The sequence below is a fragment of the Equus caballus genome, chromosome 8 (assembly GCF_041296265.1).
Source record: "Equus caballus isolate H_3958 breed thoroughbred chromosome 8, TB-T2T, whole genome shotgun sequence".
Lineage (NCBI taxonomy): Eukaryota > Metazoa > Chordata > Mammalia > Perissodactyla > Equidae > Equus > Equus caballus.
The window spans coordinates 8,007,026-8,029,007 of record NC_091691.1 but is presented as its reverse complement, the minus strand read 5'-3'; the positions used below and the strand labels follow the sequence as shown (position 1 = coordinate 8,029,007).

General features: G+C 46.0%; 2 protein-coding genes across 56 annotated transcripts in view; one reads left to right on the top strand and one right to left on the bottom strand.

The window, feature by feature from the left end:
- Window positions 1–2,443, top strand: part of MTMR3 (myotubularin related protein 3) — a 141,853-nt gene extending 139,410 nt beyond the window's left edge. For all 50 annotated transcript variants that reach the window (XM_070219781.1, XM_070219776.1, XM_070219771.1 and 47 more), the window contains one exon: window positions 250–2,443. In XM_070219781.1, the coding sequence (XP_070075882.1) occupies window positions 250–285 (36 nt within the window). In that variant the 3' untranslated portion in view covers window positions 286–2,443. The remainder of the gene's footprint in view (window positions 1–249) is intronic.
- Window positions 2,444–7,053: 4,610 nt separating this feature from the next.
- LOC106783477 (collagen alpha-2(I) chain-like) overlaps window positions 7,054–21,982 on the bottom strand; it is a 58,870-nt gene continuing 43,941 nt past the window's right edge. The window contains exons 2-5 of one of the 6 annotated variants that reach the window (XR_011420711.1): window positions 14,013–14,177; window positions 10,448–10,552; window positions 9,758–9,795; window positions 7,054–7,420 (exon numbers count right to left, since the gene is read on the bottom strand). Coding sequence is in view for 1 of the 6 variants with exons in the window: in XM_070219794.1 (XP_070075895.1) it covers window positions 14,091–14,177 (87 nt within the window). In the remaining 5 variants the exon portion in view is untranslated. Of the gene's footprint in view, window positions 14,178–21,982 lie in introns of all 6 variants that reach the window. The other 5 variants (XR_011420712.1, XR_011420710.1, XR_011420709.1 and 2 more) reach the window with 5 other exon arrangements.

Sequence of the window (21,982 nt, the reverse complement as noted above, 5' to 3'; positions counted from 1 at the left end):
TGAGCCATAGTGGTGAGGTTGCCAAGTGTCCTTGGCCCTAAAGTGAAAGTGGTGTGTGACTATGCTAGGTGGGGATCCCCTCCCTGCTTGGCTTGTTTCTGGGCTAGACAAATAAAAGAGTTTGATCTTAGAGGAGTCTCCAGCACATCCAAATTACGTACGGTGAAGTTCTGTCTTCTGAAGTTGGTTTCCCCACTCCATTCTCGTTACCAAAACTAACATTGTTTTATGTCTTCTTCTCATCCCAAGGAATTGTGGGAACGTATTCTGCTCCAGTTGTTGTAACCAGAAGGTTCCAGTTCCAAGCCAGCAGCTCTTTGAACCTAGTCGAGTGTGCAAGTCTTGCTACAGCAGCCTGCATCCCACAAGCTCCAGCATTGATCTTGAACTGGATAAGCCCATTGCTGCCACTTCAAACTGAAGCTCAGTGAACTGGGGTGGGCAGAGGCCAAGCTGTTGTTCCTCTGACAGGCCCACACAGCCTGGGCAGACTCAGAGGCCTGTGCACTTTGGAATGGGGGCATGGAACCACCTATGCAGAGTGACAGAAATTTGGGATGTACCACTGGATTGTAGATTGATTTTTCTTTCCTGTTTTTTTCCTCCCTTTTCCATCCTCCCTCTGCCTCCAAAAAAGAAAAATGTCCCCTGGTTGTCTTAAATTTTTTTGTTTTTGGATGGAAGACCAGAGGTTGCCAGTCCCCCTGTAACTGTTGAGCCGCCTGCTGTCAGGTGATGCTGAGGGTTGGCTTGGTTCCAGCCTCTGACAGGCCTAGAGTCAGGAGTGGAGGCCTGAGATAGTGAGCAGGGAAGAAAGCCAGTGCTGACATTTGTGACCATTCCTTGTGCCAGCGCCACATCAGAGCTTGTTGGGAAAAGCCTTTGCTACAAGGGAGAGAACTGCCCCGGGTGCCCTCTCCTTCCTGAGAAGCTGGGCGAGTCTCACCTTCTAGACAGATAAATGGGATTGGTATTTGGAGGGAGTGACACACAGTAAAAGGAACCCCTCAGATTCTCCTCTGGGGAAGAAAGGTGTATGCTCCTTTGAGGCAAGTGAGAGGAGCTGGGAATGGGTGGCCAGCATGTTCTCCCCCATGGGATTCTGTTTTGAACTTGACTCAGATTGTCTAGGGCTCCCTTCACTGTCATGGGTCTGCCTCCCTCTGCCAGGCTGTGTAGTGCTTCCCACGCTCAGGCATAAGAGTGCAGACTGGCCAGAGTGCAGTGTCCTGCTGCTGTGGCCAAGGCCAAAGCCTGCCCTGAGCTCAGGCACACCTGGAAGCCCCTTCTGGGGCCTGGTCCCCCAAACAATCTCTTCCTCAGCCAGCACAGGGAAATCCAGACTCAGGGTTCCAAAACTTCCCCATTCCCAAACCAAACAAATCATGGATCTCCCTCTTAAGGGGTAGAATCAGCCTTTAGAGTGCAAGCCTCTGGAAAAGGGAGCATGTCCCATACAATCAGCCTTCCTCCTTCCCTTCTTGGGGCAGCAGGAAGGGTCCAACAGTCCCCCTGCCCTGCTCCTGTGCTGCTGGCCAGCAGTGAGGGGCCACTTGATGACTCTGCAGGGTTCTTTCAGAAGTGACACAGCCCATAGGAGATTCTGGGCATCTTTCCTCAGTAAGCTTTGATGTGGTCCCTAAAGAGCCTTAAATATTTGTGGTGGAGGTAGGTATGGGGAAGGGTGGAGAGGAGTTTAGGTTTGTGCTTTGTAATCTTGGCATCCATGTTTTGTGCCTGCCCTCCCTCTCGGGGGAAGGGCCATGTTTGGCTCTGCTAAAAGCTGCTAACTGGTAACAGGGCAGATTGTGGTGTGTGGTGGGGGTGAGCCCAGGGAACTCTTGTGAACTTTTGGAAGCAGTTCCCCGGCCAAGGGCAAGTTGTGTCTCAGGAAGGTGGCTGCTGTGTGTGTCTGGGTGTGGTGAAGACGTGGCCCAGAAGCCATCCCTGGAGCTGCTGGTCCAGGCAAAGCCAAGCGCCTCTGAGCACGTCTCCGACTTCCCAGTGGCAGCAGGTTGCTCGGAGTTTGAATTTAGTGAAACAGGGTGTAGTTCTTCTCCACACTCTGTGTGGTCTGGCCGTGCAGGTAGGGAGAAGTCAGTGTAATTGAAGATTGTGCAGTTCCTAGTGACAGGTGCCAAGAGGTTATGATACGGGTTTCTTGGGTCTGATGTACAGTGTGAATAAATGCTTGCAGCTCTTAGCCCTTTTTTGATCAATGAAGCACTTTTTTATTAATATTTTTCTTTGTATGTAAAGGAGGAACCGTAACTCTCCGTAGCTGTACATATAACCCTTTTCTCCTAAAGAGGAGTCAGTCAGTGCTCCTATATTTTTCATTTTTTGTCAAAGCAAGAAGTAAATACTTTAGATCTGTTAAATATATAAATAAAGTGAATAAAGTTTAGTGTTCCGCATGGTAGCATTTGCTAACATGTTCTAATTCTTTTTCCTGTGGTCTGTCCTCTCTCCATCCCTTTTCCCTTTTACACAGAAGCAATTTGAGGTGCTGCTGGGAAACTGAACTTTGGCAAAGGAAAACTACAGATTTCTTTTCAACTCTGGACCTTGGCAAGGAGCTGCACCATGATGCCCAAGCTGTGAAACACACTTCCTTGATGGTTTTGCCCCTAACATCTCCACAGCTAAAAAGGCAAAGCAGTCAGGCATCTTCACAATGGGTGGTTCTTCCTTATCTGAAGAACTGAGCATCAAGAGTAATTAAAACTATCTCTGGCCTCCAGGCTCCTTTTTTTGCTACTGCTCTGATTTCAGGGCAGCAAGTGCCTTGGCCCCCTAACCCCAGCCCACCCAGGGGCATCAAGCTGCACCTGTAGCGGCAGTTAAGCACAGACCCTGCATGCGGTGGGAGAGTGAAAGGAGATGTTGGGGGTGGTGGTGGCTAGAAAGTATTTACATGGGTGGGCAGAACAGAGACCTCGGGGGCAGACACTGAATTGGATATGATAACTAGAGGGCTCCTTCCTCCACACACACGGAGGAAACTCTGCTCCTTAGATCTGCAACCAGCTGAGCAAGGCCATAGCTTCCAGTCACTTGGTTAGTTCCTGCTCTTCATAGGGGTGGATTTTCTTTCCCTTACATCGCTGCTGGGTATGCTTCCCATCCCACGGTGTTACATACTTCCTCTGTAGGGAAGGTTGGTGTTGAGTGGTGCCCAGCTCTGGTGTCGTCAGCCCAAGATCTGTGTGGTGAGTTGGCTGGGCCCTGAACAGGATCTGCTCAGAACTCCCCGAAGTGCTTTAACTCTGGCTTAGGCGTTCCAGGGTCACTTTATGGATGTACTCTCTGCCTAAAGTACACAAGCACTTAAAAAAACAGCTCAGCTGGTTCCAGTCTGAAAGCTGTGCGTGCCATCCAGCAGGTGTTTCAGAATTAGCCTGTCTTCTGGGAGAAGGTACCATTTCAGCTGTCTTCAGTCCATCATAGAGCCCAGGCTGCGTTCAGATCAGTTTGTAGAAAAGTGTGTCATAGCCAATGTGTGTCTACACAGCTTCTATTGTTCCTGAGGTCTAATGGTTTAGCCCTTAGCGAGTTAAAACACTAGGAGAACCTAGCGAGGCTGTCAGGGGCCATGGGTGTGGAGCTGCTGGGAGTACGAGGAGGAAGAGCCAGGATGCTGGTGAGACCTGCACGGTGCAGGTTGAAGTTGAAAGGCAGAGAATTGCCCCGTGGACGATGGCTGTACATGGAGAAAAGCAGTTCTTTAAGGACAAGGCCAGCTTTCTTCAGGCCATCACGTGGAGGAATTTGGTCTGAAGCAATGGGGTACTTAACAGTGGCCCTGAACTGCTCGATGTCCTCCTCATCCCTGAACTTTCCTAGCCTGGCACTCTCTCAATGTTTCCCTTCGTGCTGTACTTGGGGCTCATTATTCCCAGTCCACAGATGATAGGGCTGCCTTCATCCACTGAGATTTTCTAGTAAGGATATACAGAAAGCTTTTTCTTTAGTAATTTTGCTAATATGCCCACTGTTCATTTCTGTGTCAGCAAATATTCTAAGGATTAAAAAGGTACTGTGGCAGATTTAAAGGGGAATAAACAGAATGGTGCCAGAGGATCTGTTAAATGATTTCCACTATTAAAAAATATCAAAATGAGAATTGAAGGTATATCCTAGAATAAGATTACAGGCTGCTGTCCTTGAGACAACTGATATGATTGGCCACTGCACACGAGGCTAGGAGATCCCATTCCTATTGAAGTTGTTAACTCTGGTGCTGACCTCTATTGATCTTTTAAGAATGAGGCTGATTTGAAGGGTCTGTTGCAGGATTTCATTTTGCTGGTGCCTGTTCAAGTGACCTGTCCCCAGGGCTGCAGCTGCACCCACCCGATTGCATTAGCTGAGGATAGGGCTAACAGCAGAGTTAAGTGGGCCCTGGGCTGTGGAGCAAAATGACTGACTCTCCATTTGGTATTTTGGATAACATGGCAGGAGTCCCAGCTCTTTAACTTCTAATTACATCTTCTAAGAACATTGTTCTAAGTTGAGGTTACTGACAAGGTATCTCAAGGGCAGGACTAGAATGTGTGAGAGGCTTTGAACAAGAGCAGGAATAGGAGGCGACCCTCCTAAGCCTCTGACTTTTAAACATGAGTGCCACTGTCCCCAGCACATAGCCACACTGGGCCCTTTGTTCCTCTCCCCTGTGTGTAAAGTTTATCTGCCACGCATTCCGTACAGATAGCAGCTGCCTCCCTGGCCAAGGCTAGGCAGTTGTTCAGAGGCATGAGAGGAAGGGGAAGGGGCACCCTCTGAAATGGGAGTTACAAAGCTTTTAAATGCTGCTATGCTGTTTTATTTACCACTTACGGTTTTGTCTATCATATCCGAGTTCTTAGTCAACTTTTCTTACATTGCTCATAGCAGTTGCATTTCAGTTGTATTTTCAGTGAAATTTAAAATTGGCCTTTAACTGTTTCCCAATTGGTTTATAAGATTTTTTTTTAAAAAAATGCAAATATAACCCACAAGTCTTGGATGCTGTTTAAGAAATACACTGTGTATTGCTGCTGACACTACTTGCCTATTATAACAGCATTGATTCTGCTGTAGCCTCAGTGACCATGTAAACTAAACAAATGTTTCGTGTTCACCCACAAACAGTTGTTCAGCCCTGGATTTGGGTTGCCACAGTGGTTCTCTAGTCAGTGCAAGGGATAAATCAGCTCAGCCCCTTAGTTGGTGCAGGAGAGAGGGAGGGGCCCGGCCAGGAGGTGGACCGGGGGATATGAAATCTGACATTCAGGGCTGGGAGGGACCTTAGAGTATCGAGTTCCGTGGTTTTCCTGCTGTTCTTTGGGGCCTTTGTGGAGAGGGAGCCCTTAGGCCCATGCCATATCAGACGTCCAGATAAGATCTGATTGAAGAAAGGGTTTGGTCCTTCAGATAAAAGTCTGAAAATCATTGATTGAATCCGACCTCCTGGTTTTTTGTTGAGGAAACTGAGGCTCAGGGAGCAGCAAAGACTTATCCCAGGTTTTGCTGCAGTAAATTAACAGCAAAATTTGAATAAGAAACATTCTCTTCTGACCCCTCCCCTTCAGTGCTCTTGGGCTTCCAGAAGACTGTCTTAGATAAATAGCTATTTTAACCTGATTCTCTTTGAGTTGGCCAAGCCAGAAATCTTGGAGAAGAGCTTAGTAGTTGCTATCAAAAGGCTTAAACTATGAGCTCTCCTCTCCATCCTAAGCAAAATTGAAAGGTTTTTTTATAATCCAGTGTTTTTGTTTTTCTTTTTAACCCTTCACATACCTAAAACCATGTTATTAGCATGAATCCTCTAAGTTCAAGTCATAACATTGTCTTAAAACAGTGGGGTGGCGAGTGACTTGACTAATGCAAGTGGGATAGTTATGAACTGTCTCAGCATCCAATTTATCTCTGAATTTGTTCTCTTTGTATGGTATGGAGAAAAGTCCTGACTGTATACAGATAAGTGGCTGCAAATGGTAATAGTCAAAGCTTGCCTGCAATCTCTGGTTATTATTGACAAAACTGAAGTAGCGTTAAAAAAACGATTAATAGAGGAATATCCAACATCTGTTTTCAGTCCTTATCTTCCATATATCAGATAAGAAACACCCAAAGGTTATAATAAACACTAAAATTATTCTATGGTGAGAGCCTCTAGCATTGAGTTCTGGAGATCACAGCACCAGGCCAGCAACCCTCTTGATCAACGACCCCTGAGAAGCCCGCACAAGCACAGCTGTGGAGGCCTTACTGTGAGGTCTCAGGCAGCCTAAACTCGTGTGTTTTACAGTTGACTATATACATTAATGATTTTTAATATTGAAGATGACATTTGAAGCAAATGTTTAAAGAGAACCTCTGAAGCACCGCCACAAAAGCCAGTTTCAAAACCACTAGTTTATCTGGAAAGAACCTGGGGGGTTTTTTTGTTGTTTTTTGGTGAGGAAGATTGGTTCTGAGCTAACATCTCTTGCCAATCTTCCTCTTTTTGCTTGAGGAAGATTGTCCCTGAGCTAACATCTGTGCCAATCTTCCTGTTTTGTAAGTGGGATGCCACCACAGCATGGCTTGAGGGAGTGGTGTGTAGGTCTGCACCCGGGATCTGAACTGCAAACCTGGGCCACCAAAGTGGAGCACACAACCACTGTGCCACCGTGCTGGCCCAAGAACCTGCGTTTCTGAGCCCACAGGCCTGAGCTGGAATCCCAGCCCTGCAGGACCAGCTGAGCTGTCCGAGGGCAGGTGAGGAAGTGAGCATTTCCTTGTCTAGAGCACGGCACTTACCACAGAGAAGGGGTTGAAGGTGCCTGCTTAGTAAATGCCTCTCTCCGCGCTGTCCATGAGGTAAGATGGCATTTCTGTCTGTCTCTTGCTGCTGGCAGACATCCTGAATGATCAGCGCCAGACGGTGCTTCCGTTCCGCCATGTATTCAAACTAGAAGACAACTGACCCTGCCCCGGGCCTGCCACCCCACAGAGCTAAAATTCTGACCTTAAAGCATTCTGATCTGAATTTTACAATAAATTGCAAATGCATCACTACTCAAAGACTTTAAAGTTCATATATGCATTTTATTAAAGAGTTAAAAATTTTTTTAACAGATGCAGGTCTGCACTGATGCTTTAAAATTGTATAAAAGCAACGGGAAGGAGGCTGAGAGAGAAATTGCTTGTTGGACTTGAGGAGGCGTCTAAGAACTCCCGAGTCCTCTGGAGACTGCTGTGGCCTCACTTTGCTGAACAGCTGATGAGTTTTAGGTTCTCTACTAAAGACCGAGCCGTAACGTGGGCTAGCTCTCCAGGCTGAGGGGCAGGGGCGGCAGAGCCAGGTGGGCCTTACCTCAGTGCAGCACAGATGGAGGCAGAGGCTTGGGCCCGGGTTGTATGCTGGCCTTGCTTTTTGTCCTGTGCGTGGAGGCTATTAAAGCGCCAAAATATCAGCAGTTCCTTCCCAAGCAGCTGGCACCCCGGGGCAGGGGTGAACATTGGTGCCAATTTTCTCCTTTCCCCCACCCCCAAGTAGGAAGTTAACCTCCTCTTTCCAGATTGCAGTTGAATTCCTCCCCAAATCCCCACCCACCTTCCCTAGGACTGGGAAAAGTACCATCATTCAGTCTGTTTATGAAGCTCAAGGTGTCACTAATTTCCCCAAGGAACTCAAGGGTGGGTTTGAAAGCATTTAAGAGATGCGCTCACCAACCACCAATCACAAGACTAAGCCTTATTTTTAATGCTAGGATCTCCCCTCGGAATGAGCTTAGGCCTTATTACCATAACCTGCAGTGTACGCGGAAGCATGTTTTCCAACTGAGCCTGCCCAAGCGAATACCCACCTTTCCCCTTTTGAATATTCATTCCCCATCCAAAATAAAAAGCCCCTGCTTTGTTGAGGGACGCCACAACTTTGGAAATGATTCCACATGGCCTCCTATTTGCTGCTGCTAATATACTTTACTTTGTGTGACAGCTCCTTCTGGTGGAGAGTCTGATTTAACTTGCCAGGAGCCTAACCCACTTTGGTTTCAGTAACAGTCATAGGAAGTTCTGAACCACATCAGGCAGGAATGAACCAGGGCACCTGTAGCCACTGCATACGGCTCCTGTGTGCTGCCTGATGGGGAGGGCAGCGGGGTGGCAGCAGGAGATCACCCTGGCCACTCTCGTATCCTCCACATAGCCCTGCCCTTCAAAGCACTCCAGGTTTTTAGAGGTCACTGCCAATGCCTGAAAAGCCCAGACTGGGCTGAGGACAAGAGACAGTGTCTGAGGTCACACAATCACCCCTCATTGCTGGGGACCCTAACTGAGGTTCAGCCATGGGTCTCTGCCTCTAACAGCTCTGGATACACTGGGTGACTCGTTCATTTAACAAGTAATTGAGGGCTGTTGGTCTGCACAGGCTTCACTGGTGACTTAGATGCATCCCCGCCCTCACTGCCTCATGAGGTGACATGGCATTTCTGTCTCTGGCATTTGCCCTCAAGAGTGTGCCGTCTGTTAGGGAAGATTGGGCAGATAAATTAAAAGGCTCTCATTATCCAAAAAGAACTGGGACCTGAAAAAGCCTCTTAGAGTCAACCCACTTAAAATGGAGACCAGAGTTTCTTATGGTAAATAGTGAAAAAGGCTCGACTGGAAGTTATCTTGCAAAATGAAACTACTAAAATAAGTATCTGTTAACAAAATGTTACTGCAACTATAGGCTAATTCTTAGACCAAAAAATATTTTATGTATATTTCCCTCCTAAAATTACATGATTGCACAATAGGACATCATTTCATGTTTGATTCCCACAGTGCAATCAGTCAGGGTCATTTTTGCAAAAGTTAGTCAAGGGCTGCCTCTGTTTTCCTGAGGGCCTCTCAATCCTTTAGACCTTTGATATTCAGATCATCCCCCAGGAAGCATCTAATTGGTTATATGCACCTATTCTCTTCATTTGTTAATGGGTCTGACTCTCAGATCCTCATTTGCAATGACTGCTCTCATTTGAGCAGTTTACCAACAATACTTTAAGGACTATGAAATTCTACATGTTTTGCAAAACTTTAATTGTACTTTGGTACCTATTTTTGTTGTATTTTCAATGTCAGAAGTTTAGAACAACTCACAATCTTAGATGCAGAGACAGGAGAGATGAGCTGTGATGGCTGTAATTTTATAAGTGGTCACTTGGAGGATACTTTTCATGTCTGATGACTTCAGCTTGCCTCCACAACCTAGTGGCTACAGCAACTTGAACGCTAACTAGTTAGATGTGGCTCAAAGGAAGAAGACAGTCCATGGACTCATCTGACCAGAGAGAGCCTGCCCTTGAGGGACAGCGACTGATGGTGGTATTGGGTCAGCATGAGCCAAGGCAGGAGGGCCGGTTTGGGGAACTGAGCCGGAGTGCTCTGCTTAGTGAATAAGGGAAGGCAGGAAATATTTGTTAAAAGGTCCGAAAGTCTCTTTCAGGACAAACACTGGTCTCAGTTCTATAGCTATTTGAGGTTTCTGTACAAGATGATAACAGTTAAGATTTATTATGGCCCAGGTACTATTTAAATAGTACTTGCCATGAATTAACATTTAATTCTATCAGCCTGGTGAGGTCAGTACTATTATATCCTGATTTGAAAATAAGGTGACTGAGACAACATCTCTCTTAATCCCCTTGCCTAAGGTGACACAGCAACTATGCAGCAGAGCCATGGTTTGAGTCCAGGTCCTTTGCCTCCAGAGGCCACACTCCCAGCCACTGCTGGTACATACCCAGTCTCTCCTGAGTCAGGGCCAGCTGGGAGTCGGTGCTGGAAAGCAAGGGAAGATGAAATGGGAGGGACAGTAAGAGGCCACGTGGAGGATAAAAGGAAGGCCCACACCAGGGTAGAGGAGGGTTCAGGAGCAATTCCAAGGGAACCCTTAATTTTAAAGTAGTACTGCTATTACATTGGGTTTGCATAGGACTATTTATTTCCAAAATCCATAAGTGTATTAAATGATGTACGAATGTTGCAAGAAGGAATTAGCTACTCACCAAAATTTACCAAGTTTCCTAGATGGAACTCCCTCACTCAACTATAACGTTTCCATGTCTAGCACAGGGACCAATCTGTATTTGAGATCAACTGGCAGCAGACACCGACTCCATCAGGGGTCAAGACAACCTTTGTCCTGAAGCGAGAACTCAGTGTCTACCTTGGCACGTGCCTATGTGTGCGCAGCTCTGGGCTGCCCTGACCCTGGGTCTCTGGGACCTGTGTTCCAGTTCTCTTATTTAGAGTGTGGCCTTGACCACCCTACTCGGCTTCAATTTCTCATTTGTGGGGATGTTTGTCCAATCAACCCAAGAGGCTGTTGAATATCCATGAGGACATAGGGCATGTTTGCATCACGGGGGTGGGATCCTGCCAAAGCTCGCACTTTGTCTGCTTGGAATCTGAGTTCTCACACCTTACTTGCCTTCCAGGGTAGCCTGAAGGTGAAGGAGGCAGGAATCCTGCTTGTTTTCCCTGCAGCCTGCCCTGCTCCAAGGCAACGGCACTTCTCTTTCCTGTACCTGCCAAACTAGAGAGGAGGAAAATATGTCAGGTCTTTCTGGGGATGGTAGAGACTCCCAGCCATCTCCAGCCAGGACAGTCCCCATTGTCAATAATGCAGATTCAGCCACTGTGGCTGGAGTGTTGCCAGGGACAGGTTTTCTGGCTAGGGTGGGGAGCTCTGCCTTAGGCTACTGGGAGTCTCCAAGAGATGGGGCAGCCTCGCTTCAGCGCAGGTGAGGGCTGGGCAAGCAGTCAGCAATGGTGGCCCCTTCCTTTCAGGCCTCTGGCCACCTTACCTTCATTCTGGCTAGCATCTGGATGTGCAAGTGGGTGATCCTTGAACTTCCCAAACACAAACCTCTTGATGTGTGCCTATCCTGGGGAAGGAGAGGCACCAGAGGTGACTGCCCGACTAGTGTGTGGTGTTTCCTCTGTCCTTCTAAGGCAGTGTTTTGCTATAAGCTGCCTCCCCCAGCCTTCTTTCTGAGCATGCAGAGCTGGCCGTGCACCCCACGGGGAGTAGAGAAGTCAGGTCCCACAGCAGGTCCAGCAGAAGGAGGAGTCAAGCCCATGCCTGCCAGACCTCCTGACCATGGCCTTAGGAAGGCAAAACACTTGCCCTCAGGGGGGAAGTGCACCCCGTAGTCTCAGTAGGAGCAAACTTCTAAGGAGCCCTCTGACGCCCTTTCCTCCATGGTACCTTCAGCCCTGCTCTGCAATTCCGTAGCCCTGCCTGACCCTCTGCCTACCCCACCCCCATGCCCAGAGCTGCTTCTGCTTCTTTCCCTCCCTTCCCTTCACTCCGAACTCCCACTACCTCTGCAAGCCTCACACTTAAGGCACAGAAAATACACAAGCCAGAAACAGCACAAATGTCCATCAACAGGACAAGGGATAAATAATCTGTGAAACATTCATCCACAGAAATATAGCAACGAATGAATAAACTAGTTACACAACCACATGGATGACTCTCACAAAATTATGTGCTGTGTGATTCCATTCTGCAAAAGTGAAAAACCAGGTAAAACATAACTGTTATTTTGGGAAGCAAAGACATGGTCACTACAACAGCCAGGGCCTGGTCATCTCTCGGGGGATGGAGCGAGCAGGTTGGGGAGGATGCTGGGTTTCTGGAGTGCTGGAGATGCTCCGGGTCTTGATCGGAGTGGTGGGTTTCATAGATGCTCACCTTACAATTCACCAGTCTCTACAGATATGTTTCATGTACTTTTCTACATGTATGTTGTTTCACAAAGTTAAAAGAAACCAGCCCCCCTACCCCACTTTGGGCTTCTAGGGCACTGGCCCCTTAGTTGCACGCTTCATGCAATTGGCCTCAGTGGAGAACATCCAGTGGGGAGCTGCCAAGGCCTGAGGAGAAAGGGGTTGGCCCAACCTCTCAGGGGGCCCTGAGTCAATGAACCAGGGAGTTCCGCCTTCGTTCCTTCTCCAGGAGTGTTGTCCTGCCCCTCGTGCTGTCACATCCTTGCTCCAGCTCCACTGATTCTCAGGGAAGTTTGGCTCTGTTGACCTGGAGCACCCAGTTTCCTGGCTGCTGTCAGGCTTGCCCTGAGTGGGCCTTCCCTGACCCAGGTCTGTCTCACGAAAGGGTCTGTGATGATGAATCAGCCCCAGCGCGCTGGGTCTAACCTGAATCTGATGTGTTACTCTTGGTCTCCATTGTTTGTTTATGTAATGTGGTCATCTGCCCACTCACTCACAGTTAGGGGAGAACATTACAGGGACCTCATGCCCAGGAACCTTGATTGTGTATGAGGATACTAGTCAAATAAAACCCGAGTGCCTACTCCTCATTAGGCAGAGAAAGCCAGGATCCTTGTCCTCATGGACAGAACTGTTGGTAGAAGACAGGTAAGTGTGAGGAATGCTGCAGAGCAGTCTGGTGGTCTGTGGGAAGCTGCACCGAGTTCTGTGCAAGTCAGGAGAGGGGTCCCTAAGGAAGCAACGTTTAAACTAAGGCCTGAAGGGTGGAGAGGGAAAGAGAGAGAAGGAACTAATTCATTGAGCACGTACTATGTGCTAAGCCACTTGCATCATTTCATTTAGTCCTGACAACAACCCTTTAAGATAGATATTAGTATCCTCATTTTACACATAAGGAAACTGAGGCTCAAAAAGGTGAAGAGCCCTACCCAAGGTCACTCAGCTAACATGTGGCAGAATGAGGACTTAAACCCTAGTCTGTACGATTCAAAAGCCAGTCAGCGAGGAGGCTATTGTCATAGTCATGGCCAGAAATGATGCTGGTGTCAGTGGATGTGGAGAGGAGTGGATATGTGGGCTAGAGAGGGCCACTGAAAGAATTGGTGGGATTTAGTGAGCGGTGTTGAGGTGAAAAAGGAGGAGGAATCAAAGACAGCTCCCGGTTTCTGCTTTGATCAACTGGATGGACAGTGATCCACCCAGTTGGATCATTTACCAAGACGGAGAAAAGAGAGAAGCAAGATTAGAGGAAAAAAAACCATTCATCTAAATTTGATATATTCTACTTCAGATTAAATAAAAACAAAACAGGGATAATTCCATGCCTAGAAACTCCCCATCATGCCTCCTCAATGCCAGCATTCTCTACATCCATTCATCGCCCCTTCCTTCCAATGTCCTAAGGCAGCCCCCGATTCTTTTCTGATCCTTGGGCCCTCAGGCAGATCAGGACCAGGAGGAGCACCAAGAGAATGCTGCCCTGGGTCACACCATCCACGCCCTCAGAAGTGGCCCTCTGGCCACTCCATGCTTCATCTGGGTCTTTGCTGACCCTCCCCTCTCTGCAGAGGCTCTGCTGTGTGCCTGAGCTCCTCGGGGTGAAGTGCCCCTCGTCCTCCTGGTACTCAGACCATTCTGTGTGTCAGCAGCCTCTACAGTCGCACAAGGCCCCACACTCAGAAGGGCCCTGCCCTTGGTTTAATGCTCCTGTGTTGCAGGCTTGAAATTCCTACTATATTTAACAAGGGCCCCAATTTTCATTTTGTACTGGGTCCCACAAATTATGTAGGCAGTCCCATATGTACATCTGCATCGTAATGATGCGAGGCAATGAGCCTCATTTCCAGCTAGGAAGACCCATTGTTTTAAATCAGAGGGAGATAAAGCAAAAAAGAGCTCTCTTCCTTTGTTTCTATGAAATACACAGTTTTATGTGCAGTTTTATGTTTCTTCCTGGGTGATAACTTAGGAGGGAACCTTGGGAATAGAATACAGAAATAACAAATTATGGGCCATTAACTGTAGTTAATTGTTTCTTTACAGCTTAGAGTGGAGGAACGTCCTGGTTGCTTTCACGCTCACAGTTACAGGGAGAGAGGTAGGTCTGCTTACAATCTAGGGTCCCTCAGGACGTGGAGGGAGGAGTGATTGAGTAATCCCAACCTGGCTTCTGAAGCCGAAACTGCCACCAAAGCCTCACCTCCAGTTACAGCATGTTCTCTCCCAAGCTAGTCACTGAGTGATTAGGGACCCCTTACCTGAGCTCCCCTCAACTCTGCAGGTGTGGAGGTGGTCTACGTGTGGTCTGGGCATCCTGCTGCAGCAGCCTTCAGGGTTTAATTCACACTGTGCCCCAAGAAGTTGGTCTCATCTGCCACTCGGGCTCCAAATAGCAGCAAATCCTTGCTCACTTCAGTAAACACCTGTTAAAAGAACCATTATACCAAAAAAATGTTTGGATTCCTTGCTAAAAAAGATGCAGAAATGCTCCACTGCCTATTGTCATAGCCCTATTCGCCTCCTAAACAGCTAATGGGTGAAGCACTGTGACCTCCTAGTGGCAAGTCCTCAGGTGTTAGTAACTTACAGTAGGAATATCAAAGACTCGGTAAGCACAGCACAGAGAAAATATAATCCACTCCAGAAGCCCTTGTTCTCAGAGACATAGCCAACATCAATCCAGTGACTGTCGAAGGCTTTTTAGAATGTACTAGGTCATCCCATGTAGTCTTCACTGAGCTGATCATATAACTGCTGTCCTGCTCTGAAAGCTTGGCTGACTTCCCTCGATTCACAAAACACAGCCCAAATTCCTTAGTCTGGCATCTGCAGGCTTCCCATTCTGCCATCACCTGGCCTTTCCAGTTCCATCTTCCCAGAGCCTGCATCCCAATCACGCTAGGTTATTCTTTACCCCAGGGACTGTCTCCCCTTTATCCTGGTCTGTTTCCTCTCCCTTAACTTTCCATTTCTATTTGTTGAGTGCCTGTCCTCGCTAGGTCTGGGGGACACAAAAGGAGGAAAACAGGTTGGGTCCCTAGCCTTGGCGATTTCAGTCTAGTGAATCCATGAATTACCTAAACCTTCATGGCAAACTGTGAGAAGGGCTGTGAACAGGAACAGGGGCTCTGAGCACCCACATCGGGGGTTTGGTCTAGTTTGGGCATCAGGAAAGGTTTCCTTGAGGAGGAGGATTTCTGTGGAAACACATGGTAACTAGGCACCAACCACGGGATGGGAGGCTGTGAGGAGGGCACACTCCAGGCCAGGCCAGCAAGGGCAGAAGCCCCAGAAACAAGGCCGTTTGGAGAGAAGCACTGAAATGCCAGAGAGGCTGGAGCACAGAGGGCCAGAGGAGATGTGAGCTTGGGTCAGATAAGCTGAGTCTTCATCCCTAGGACCATGGGAAGCTTTTGAAGGATTTTCAGTAGGGAGTAATGTCAGAGTTGTGTTTTTAAGAAGAGCCTTCCAGGGGCCAGCCCCCTGTCCAAATGGTTAAGTTCATGTGCTCTGCTCCAGCAGCCCAGGGTTGGCTGGTTCGGATCCTGGGTGTGGACCTACACACCACTTATCAAGCCATGCTGTGGCAGCATCCCACATAGAAGAGTTAGAGTGACTTACAACTAGGATATACAACTAAGTACTGGGCTTTGGGGAGAAGAAAAAAGAGGAAGATTGGCAACAGATGTTAGCTTAGGGCCAATCTTCCTCACCAAAAAAAAGGTTGCCTTAAAAAAAAAAAGAGCCTTCTGGAAGAGGTACAGGGCACTTGCAGGGGGATCAGGTACAAGGCCATCACGCTCATGGTGAGAAGGGAGGAGCAGTACAATAAAGAAAAGTGTTTGGGCTTCAGAAAGGAGAGAAGACAGATCTCTGTCCTACAAAATGGGAAGGACAACGGTGTCATTTACTGAGGGTTTCTGTGTCCTGGAGAAGTGTGGGGGTTCGTTTTGAAGAAGGCTCTCTGAATGTCATGCTCAGAGGGATGTCTGAGCTAGAGGTGGATGTGTGAGAGTTGAGGCAGAGCAATGGAACTGAAGCAGTGGATGGGAAGGAGCTTGCCCGGTGAGAGAGAATAGAAGGTCAAGGATGAAGCTAAAGGCCAGGGAGAAGAAACGGAGCTAGCAAAGGGGGCCAAGAAGGAAAAGGAAACAGAAAACAAACATAGAGAAGATGGTGCCAGAAGAACAGGGAAGAAAATATTTCAGGAAGCACCAGCCCTGAAGGACGAATAGAAGCCATACGCCTCATGAGGAACAAGGGGGAAAGAATGGCACAAAGAGGGAAGAGGAATGCCAAGGTCCAGAAGGCAGCGCGGGGTGGGTTCTGGGAGCTGGAGGTGGGGATGCAGTGGAGCTGGAAGGCGGCTGGGGGAGAGGCGGGAGAGGAGGCCTGGAGGCCAGGGGAGCCAGATCGAGGGGGGCCTCAGTAAGTACTGAGTTTGGACTCAACAGGGCCAGCAGAGAGTTGTTAAAGGTTTGGTCTGTCTTTTCAGTTAGAAACAAAATGCATGCTCCTTATAAATAAGACAACCACCCTCCACCAAAACAAGCTCTCCAGCAACACAAAAACGTACATATTAACAAGTGAAAGTTTCCTCTGCCAAATCCCACTCCTTAGCTGGCTCTTTGGTGTTATCATTCCGGATCTTTTCCTGCCACTCACAGATGGCTTTAGTTTTGTGAAAATATATATTTGCATCTTCCCTTATTCAAACAGCAGCAATCTTGGGCTTCCTTCTGGGTGCATACATGCAGATGGGCCCCACCAGTTGGAATGGCTGTACAGTACTCCACAGCCTTCACATTAGTTACCTATTGCTGTGTAACAAATCGCCACAAACTTAGCTTAAAATGACACAAATTTGTTATCTCACAGTTTCTGTGGTTCAGGAGTCTGACACAGAGTGGCTGGGTCCCCTGCTCAGGGTCTCCCATGGCTGACATCACGTAGGCCAGGGCTGCTCTCTCATCTGAGACTTGGGGTCCTCTTCAAAGCTGTTGGCAGAATTCACTTCCTTGCAGCTTTAGGACGGAAGTCTCTGTTTCCTTGCTGGCTGTCAGCTGGGGGGCCGTTCTCTGCTCCTGGAGGCTTCCTACAGTCCTTACCATTGTGGTCTCCTTCATTCTCAAAGCCAGTAGCAAAGAATGCCCCTCATGGCAATGCCCCTCATGCTTTACATATTTCTTTAGGAAGAGCCCAGTCCTCTTTAAGGGCTCACGGCATCAGGTCAGGGCCACTCAGGATAACCTCTCTTTCTTAAGGTCAGCTGTGCCATGTAACAACCTAATCATGGGAATGAAATCCATCATATTCGCAACTTTCACCACACCCAAGGGTAGGGTCACTGGGGGTCACCTTTGAATTCTGCCTACCACAATACCATACAATCACCTTCCCATAGACGGACAGGTAAAGCGTTTCCCTCTCTTTGCTTTCTGCAAATAGCTACAATTAATATTCTTTTCTATATATTCTGTATACTTTGTAAATACTTTTGTTGGGTGATAAAAAGTGACATTTCTGGGTTGAACAATAATCACACTTTAAGTTTTTAAAATGTGCATAGATTTTTGTAAAGGAAGTAAGTCTCTCGGCTGTCACGTGCAACAGTCCTTTTTAAAATAAACTTTTAATCTGGAATAATTTTCTACAGCCTCCTTTTTTATGTGTGCTTTCTCATATGATTTTTAAAGACAACATTTTATTTTAAAAACAATTTTATATTTACAGGAAATTGAGCAAATGGTACAGAGATTTCCCAGGTGCTCTGCACCAGGTCTCCCCTATCATTAACATCTTACATTAGTATGGTAACATACTTTAACTACAGCCCAAAATGTATTCAGATTTCCTTAGTTTTTACCTAATGTCCTTTTTTCTGTCCCAGGATCCCATCTTTTTTTTTTTTTTTGAGGAAGATTAGCCCTGAGCTAACTGCTGCCAATCCTCCTCTTTTTTTGCTGAGGAAGACTGGCCCTGAGCTCACATCCGTGCCTATCTTCCTCTACTTTATATGTGGGACGCCTACCACAGCATGGCTTGCCAAGCGGTGCCATGTCCGCAACCAGGATCTGAACTGGCGAACTCCGGGCCACTGAAGCAGAATGGGCAAACTTAACCACTGTAACACCAGGCCGGCCCCCAGGATCCCATCTTACATTTAGTCATCATGTACCTTTAGACTCGTCTTATTTCTTAGACTTTCCTTATCTTTGATGACTTTGACAGGTTTGAGAAACTGGTCGAGTACTTTGTAGAATGCCCCTCAATTAGGATTTGTCTGAGGTTTTCTCATGCTAAGACTAAGACTATGTGTTTTTAGAAGGAAGACTGCAGAGATAAAGTGCCATTGTCATCCCATCCTATCAAGGGTACACACTATCAACATTGATGTTGACCTTGATTACCTGGCTGAGGTAGTGTTTGTCAGGTTTCTCCACTGTGAAGTTACTCTTTCCCCCATTTCCATACTTCCAACTTTAGAAGTAAGTCACTGTGTGTAGCCCATACCTTCAGAGAGGGAAGTTATGTTCTACCTCATTGAGAGCAAAGCATCTACGTAAATTCTGTGCAGTTCCTCTGCACAGGAGATTTCTCTCCCCCCAAATTTATTTATCTATACAATCATTGATTAATATCAGTATGCACGCATGGGTATTTACTTTATACTTTAGACTATAATCCTTTAGGGCTCACATAGGTTTTATTTGCATGCTTCGGTGCTGTTAGCGTTTACACTGGTGGATGATAATATTTCTACACGTAACCATCTCTACAGTCTCCTTAACATTCTCTGGTGTAGTATAAACTTTTTGAATCCTGATAGCAAATTTAATGCCCTACTTTACTTTCCTGTTCACCTTGTCCCAGTGGCCATTGGGAGCTTTTTCAGTTGGCTCCTATGCCCCTTTGACATCTTTGTGTTGTTTTGTTTGTTTGGTTTTGGTTTTTTGGGAGCATTTCCTTACTTTCCTCTTACAAGATGCTCCTGGCTCATCTTGTATATCTCCTTCCTCAATCCTAGAATCAGCCATTTCTCCAAGGAGTCCTGGTGCCTTTTATGGCAGAATGATATTAGAAATCAAGATCTAGGCCTTAGATGTGCTCATTGTACTGCGGTGCCATCGCTGCTCAGCCCTCTCGGTTGAACTAGGAAATATTGTGTGTATACTAACCCATGTATATATACATACGTATAAATATTTCAAGATGTAACTCTCTCTGCTACCTTTTTAAATATTCCCTTGGTGTAGCATAAAATTTTCTAATTCTGTTAGCAAATTTAGTTCCCTTAATCATTATAACTTTTTCTGAGACCAACGTGTACATTATCATCCCTCAGTGTGAAAGCCTAGCAGCATCCAAACATGCAAATAACCCTTATGTCCGCCCTCGAGGTCTAGCATCTGTGTGGAAGAAAAGGGTTTCCTGTTTCACAGGACTCTTGTATTTCTTCCCCTTTCTACCCTGAGAGAAAGCCACTTAGCATAATAAGTCATAAAAGCATATACTGGGGACTATCGGAACTGTCAACAGAAAGCTTTCTTGGTCCGGTACGTGCTCCACTTTGAAGAACCCAGGGCCCAGGACTGTTCCCATAGTCCATAGTGGAACCAGGAACCCAGGTCAGAGATGGGGTGACAGTGGGGCAGGTGTGGGCAGAAGAAGAGGAGGGCAACAGGAAGAGAAATGGGTATCCAGGAATCCCCTAAGACTGACTCTAGAGAGTGACCAAAAGGTAACCAAATGGAAACGTAAAGAAACAGTTTCCCAGCACCTGGGATCCATGAGTGCTGGAGCTGGCTCTAAGTAGGCTGTTTTCTTTCTGGCGACGGAGAGCTCCTTCCTGATGCAACAGGGCAACATGGTGGGGTTACAATTCCATGTTGCAATACGTTAGATAACAAGCCTCCAACTCGGTCTAAAAGTAGGACTTTGACAAAAACCAATAATTTCTTCAGTCTTCAGCTTTGTTTTATCTGGGTTTCTTTCTGATATTTTTAGATCTATGTCCATCCTCTAGAAAAGACAAAGCTAACCCATTCACTGCCAGGACAAAGAATTCTGTAAGGGCGATCAAAGACAAATTGTGCTGGTTTGGGAATAAAACAAAAGAAGATAAACCTCTCTTTCCATGAATATGTGCTAACCTGGCAGTACCCTAATCACTTTAGTAATTTTTTTTTCCTTTAATGACCTTTAATTTTTCTTCGTGCTTCAGAAACAATATATATCATCATTTTTAAAATTCAGGAAATAACAAGCAAAAAAGAAAAGAAAAGAAAAATAATCTATAATTCCAAGATCCAGAAACAATATTTATATTTTTGAACAGTCTTTTTTGCTCCTATGGACATATATATAAATATAATTCATAAAAACAGGATCATGCTTTGTATAAACATGCTCCTTCACATCCAACACTATACTGTGGACATCTCTGCTCATTTGGACGCCCTTCTATGCAAAGAAGCTGGATCTAAAAATGGAAAGTGCATGGTCTGAATCCCCACTTTTATCTGTTTTGTTTCGGTGTGTGTGTGTGTGTGTGTGTGTGTGTGTAAGATTGGCCCTGAGCTAACATCCATGCCAATCTTCCTCTATTTTGTATGTCGGATGGTTTGACAAGCAGTATGTAGGTCCCTGCCCGGGACTGAACAGGGAACCCCAGCTGACTGAAGCTAAGTGTGTGAACTTAACCACTATGGCACCTGGTGGGCCCCTGAATACCCACTTTTAAAAGGCATTGCTGGGGCCTGCCTGGTGGTGCAGCGGTTAAGTTCACATGTTGCACTTCGGTGGCCCAGGGTTCACCAGTTTGGATCCTGGATGTGGACCTACACAGCACTTGTCAAGCCATGCTGTGGCAGGCGTCCCACATATAAAGTAGAGGAAGATGGGAACGGATGTTAGCTCAGGGTCAGTCTTCCTCAGCAAAAAAACAAAAAACAAAAAAGAAAGAAACCCAAAAAGAGGAGGATTGGCGGCAGATGTTAGCTCATGGCTAATCTTCCTCAGGAAAAAAAAAGGCATTGCCAAACTGTCCTCCAAAAGGTTGTGCTGCATTGCATTCCCACCAATAATGTTTGAGAATGCATATTTCCTGACACTAACATCAGGTGGTGTTTTTCAATCTCTGCCAGTTGGAGAGATGGAAAAAAAGGTAATCTTATTGGTGTTTTAACCTTGATTTGTTTTTATTATTTGCATCCTACCACTTTCCGAGACCACTATTTCTTCTTCAGTTTTAGCTTCCTCTATATAATGAACTGACTCTCTCTCTAGAAAAACTTCAGCTATTTTCAGCTCCTTTGACAGATCTACTTAAGTATTCTATGTCTATATTCATAAGGGATATTGATCTATAATTGTCTTTTTCTGTCATGTCTTTGTCAGGTCTTAATATTCAGGTAATACTAGCCTCATGAGTTCAGAAGTGTTACCTTCTTCTCTATTGTCTGATAAAGTTTGTGTAGGATTAGTGTTACTTCTTCCTCAAATTTTTGCTAAAAATCATCAGTGATAACTCCATTTTATTTCTGATATTTGTGTTCTGCAATTGATGTTCCCTTCCTTTTTTCCTTCCTTGGTCCACTAAGCTAGACGTTAACAATTTTGTTGCTCTTTTTACAAAGAACCAACTTTGGGCTTTGGTAATTTTCTCTCTGGTTTGTCTGTTTTCTCTATATTAATTTCTGTTCTTTATTTTTTTCTTTCTGCTTATCTTGGGTTTACTTCTTTTTTAATTTCTTAGGTCATTGATGTTAAACCTTTTGTCTTTTTAATGTAAGTATTTATTTATTTCCCAGCTGTACTGAGATATAATTGACATATAACATTGTATAGGTTTAAGGCGTACCAGTTGATTTGATACACTTATATACTGTGAAACGATTACCACCATAATGTTAGCTACCACGCTCCATCAGCTCACATAATTACCTATTTTTTTGTGGTGAGAACACTTAATATCTACTTTCTTAGCAACTTTTAACTTTATAATACAGTATTGTTAACTATAATTACCATGCTGAACATTAGATCCCCAAAACTTATTCATCTTGTAACTTAAAGTTTGTACCCTTTGACCAGCATCTCCCCATTTTTCCCATCCTGCTGCCCCTGGCAACCGCCATTCTACTCTGTCTCTATGAGTTTAGCTGTTTTAGATTCTATATATAAGTAATATCATACAGTATTTGTCTTTTTTTTTTAAGATTTTATT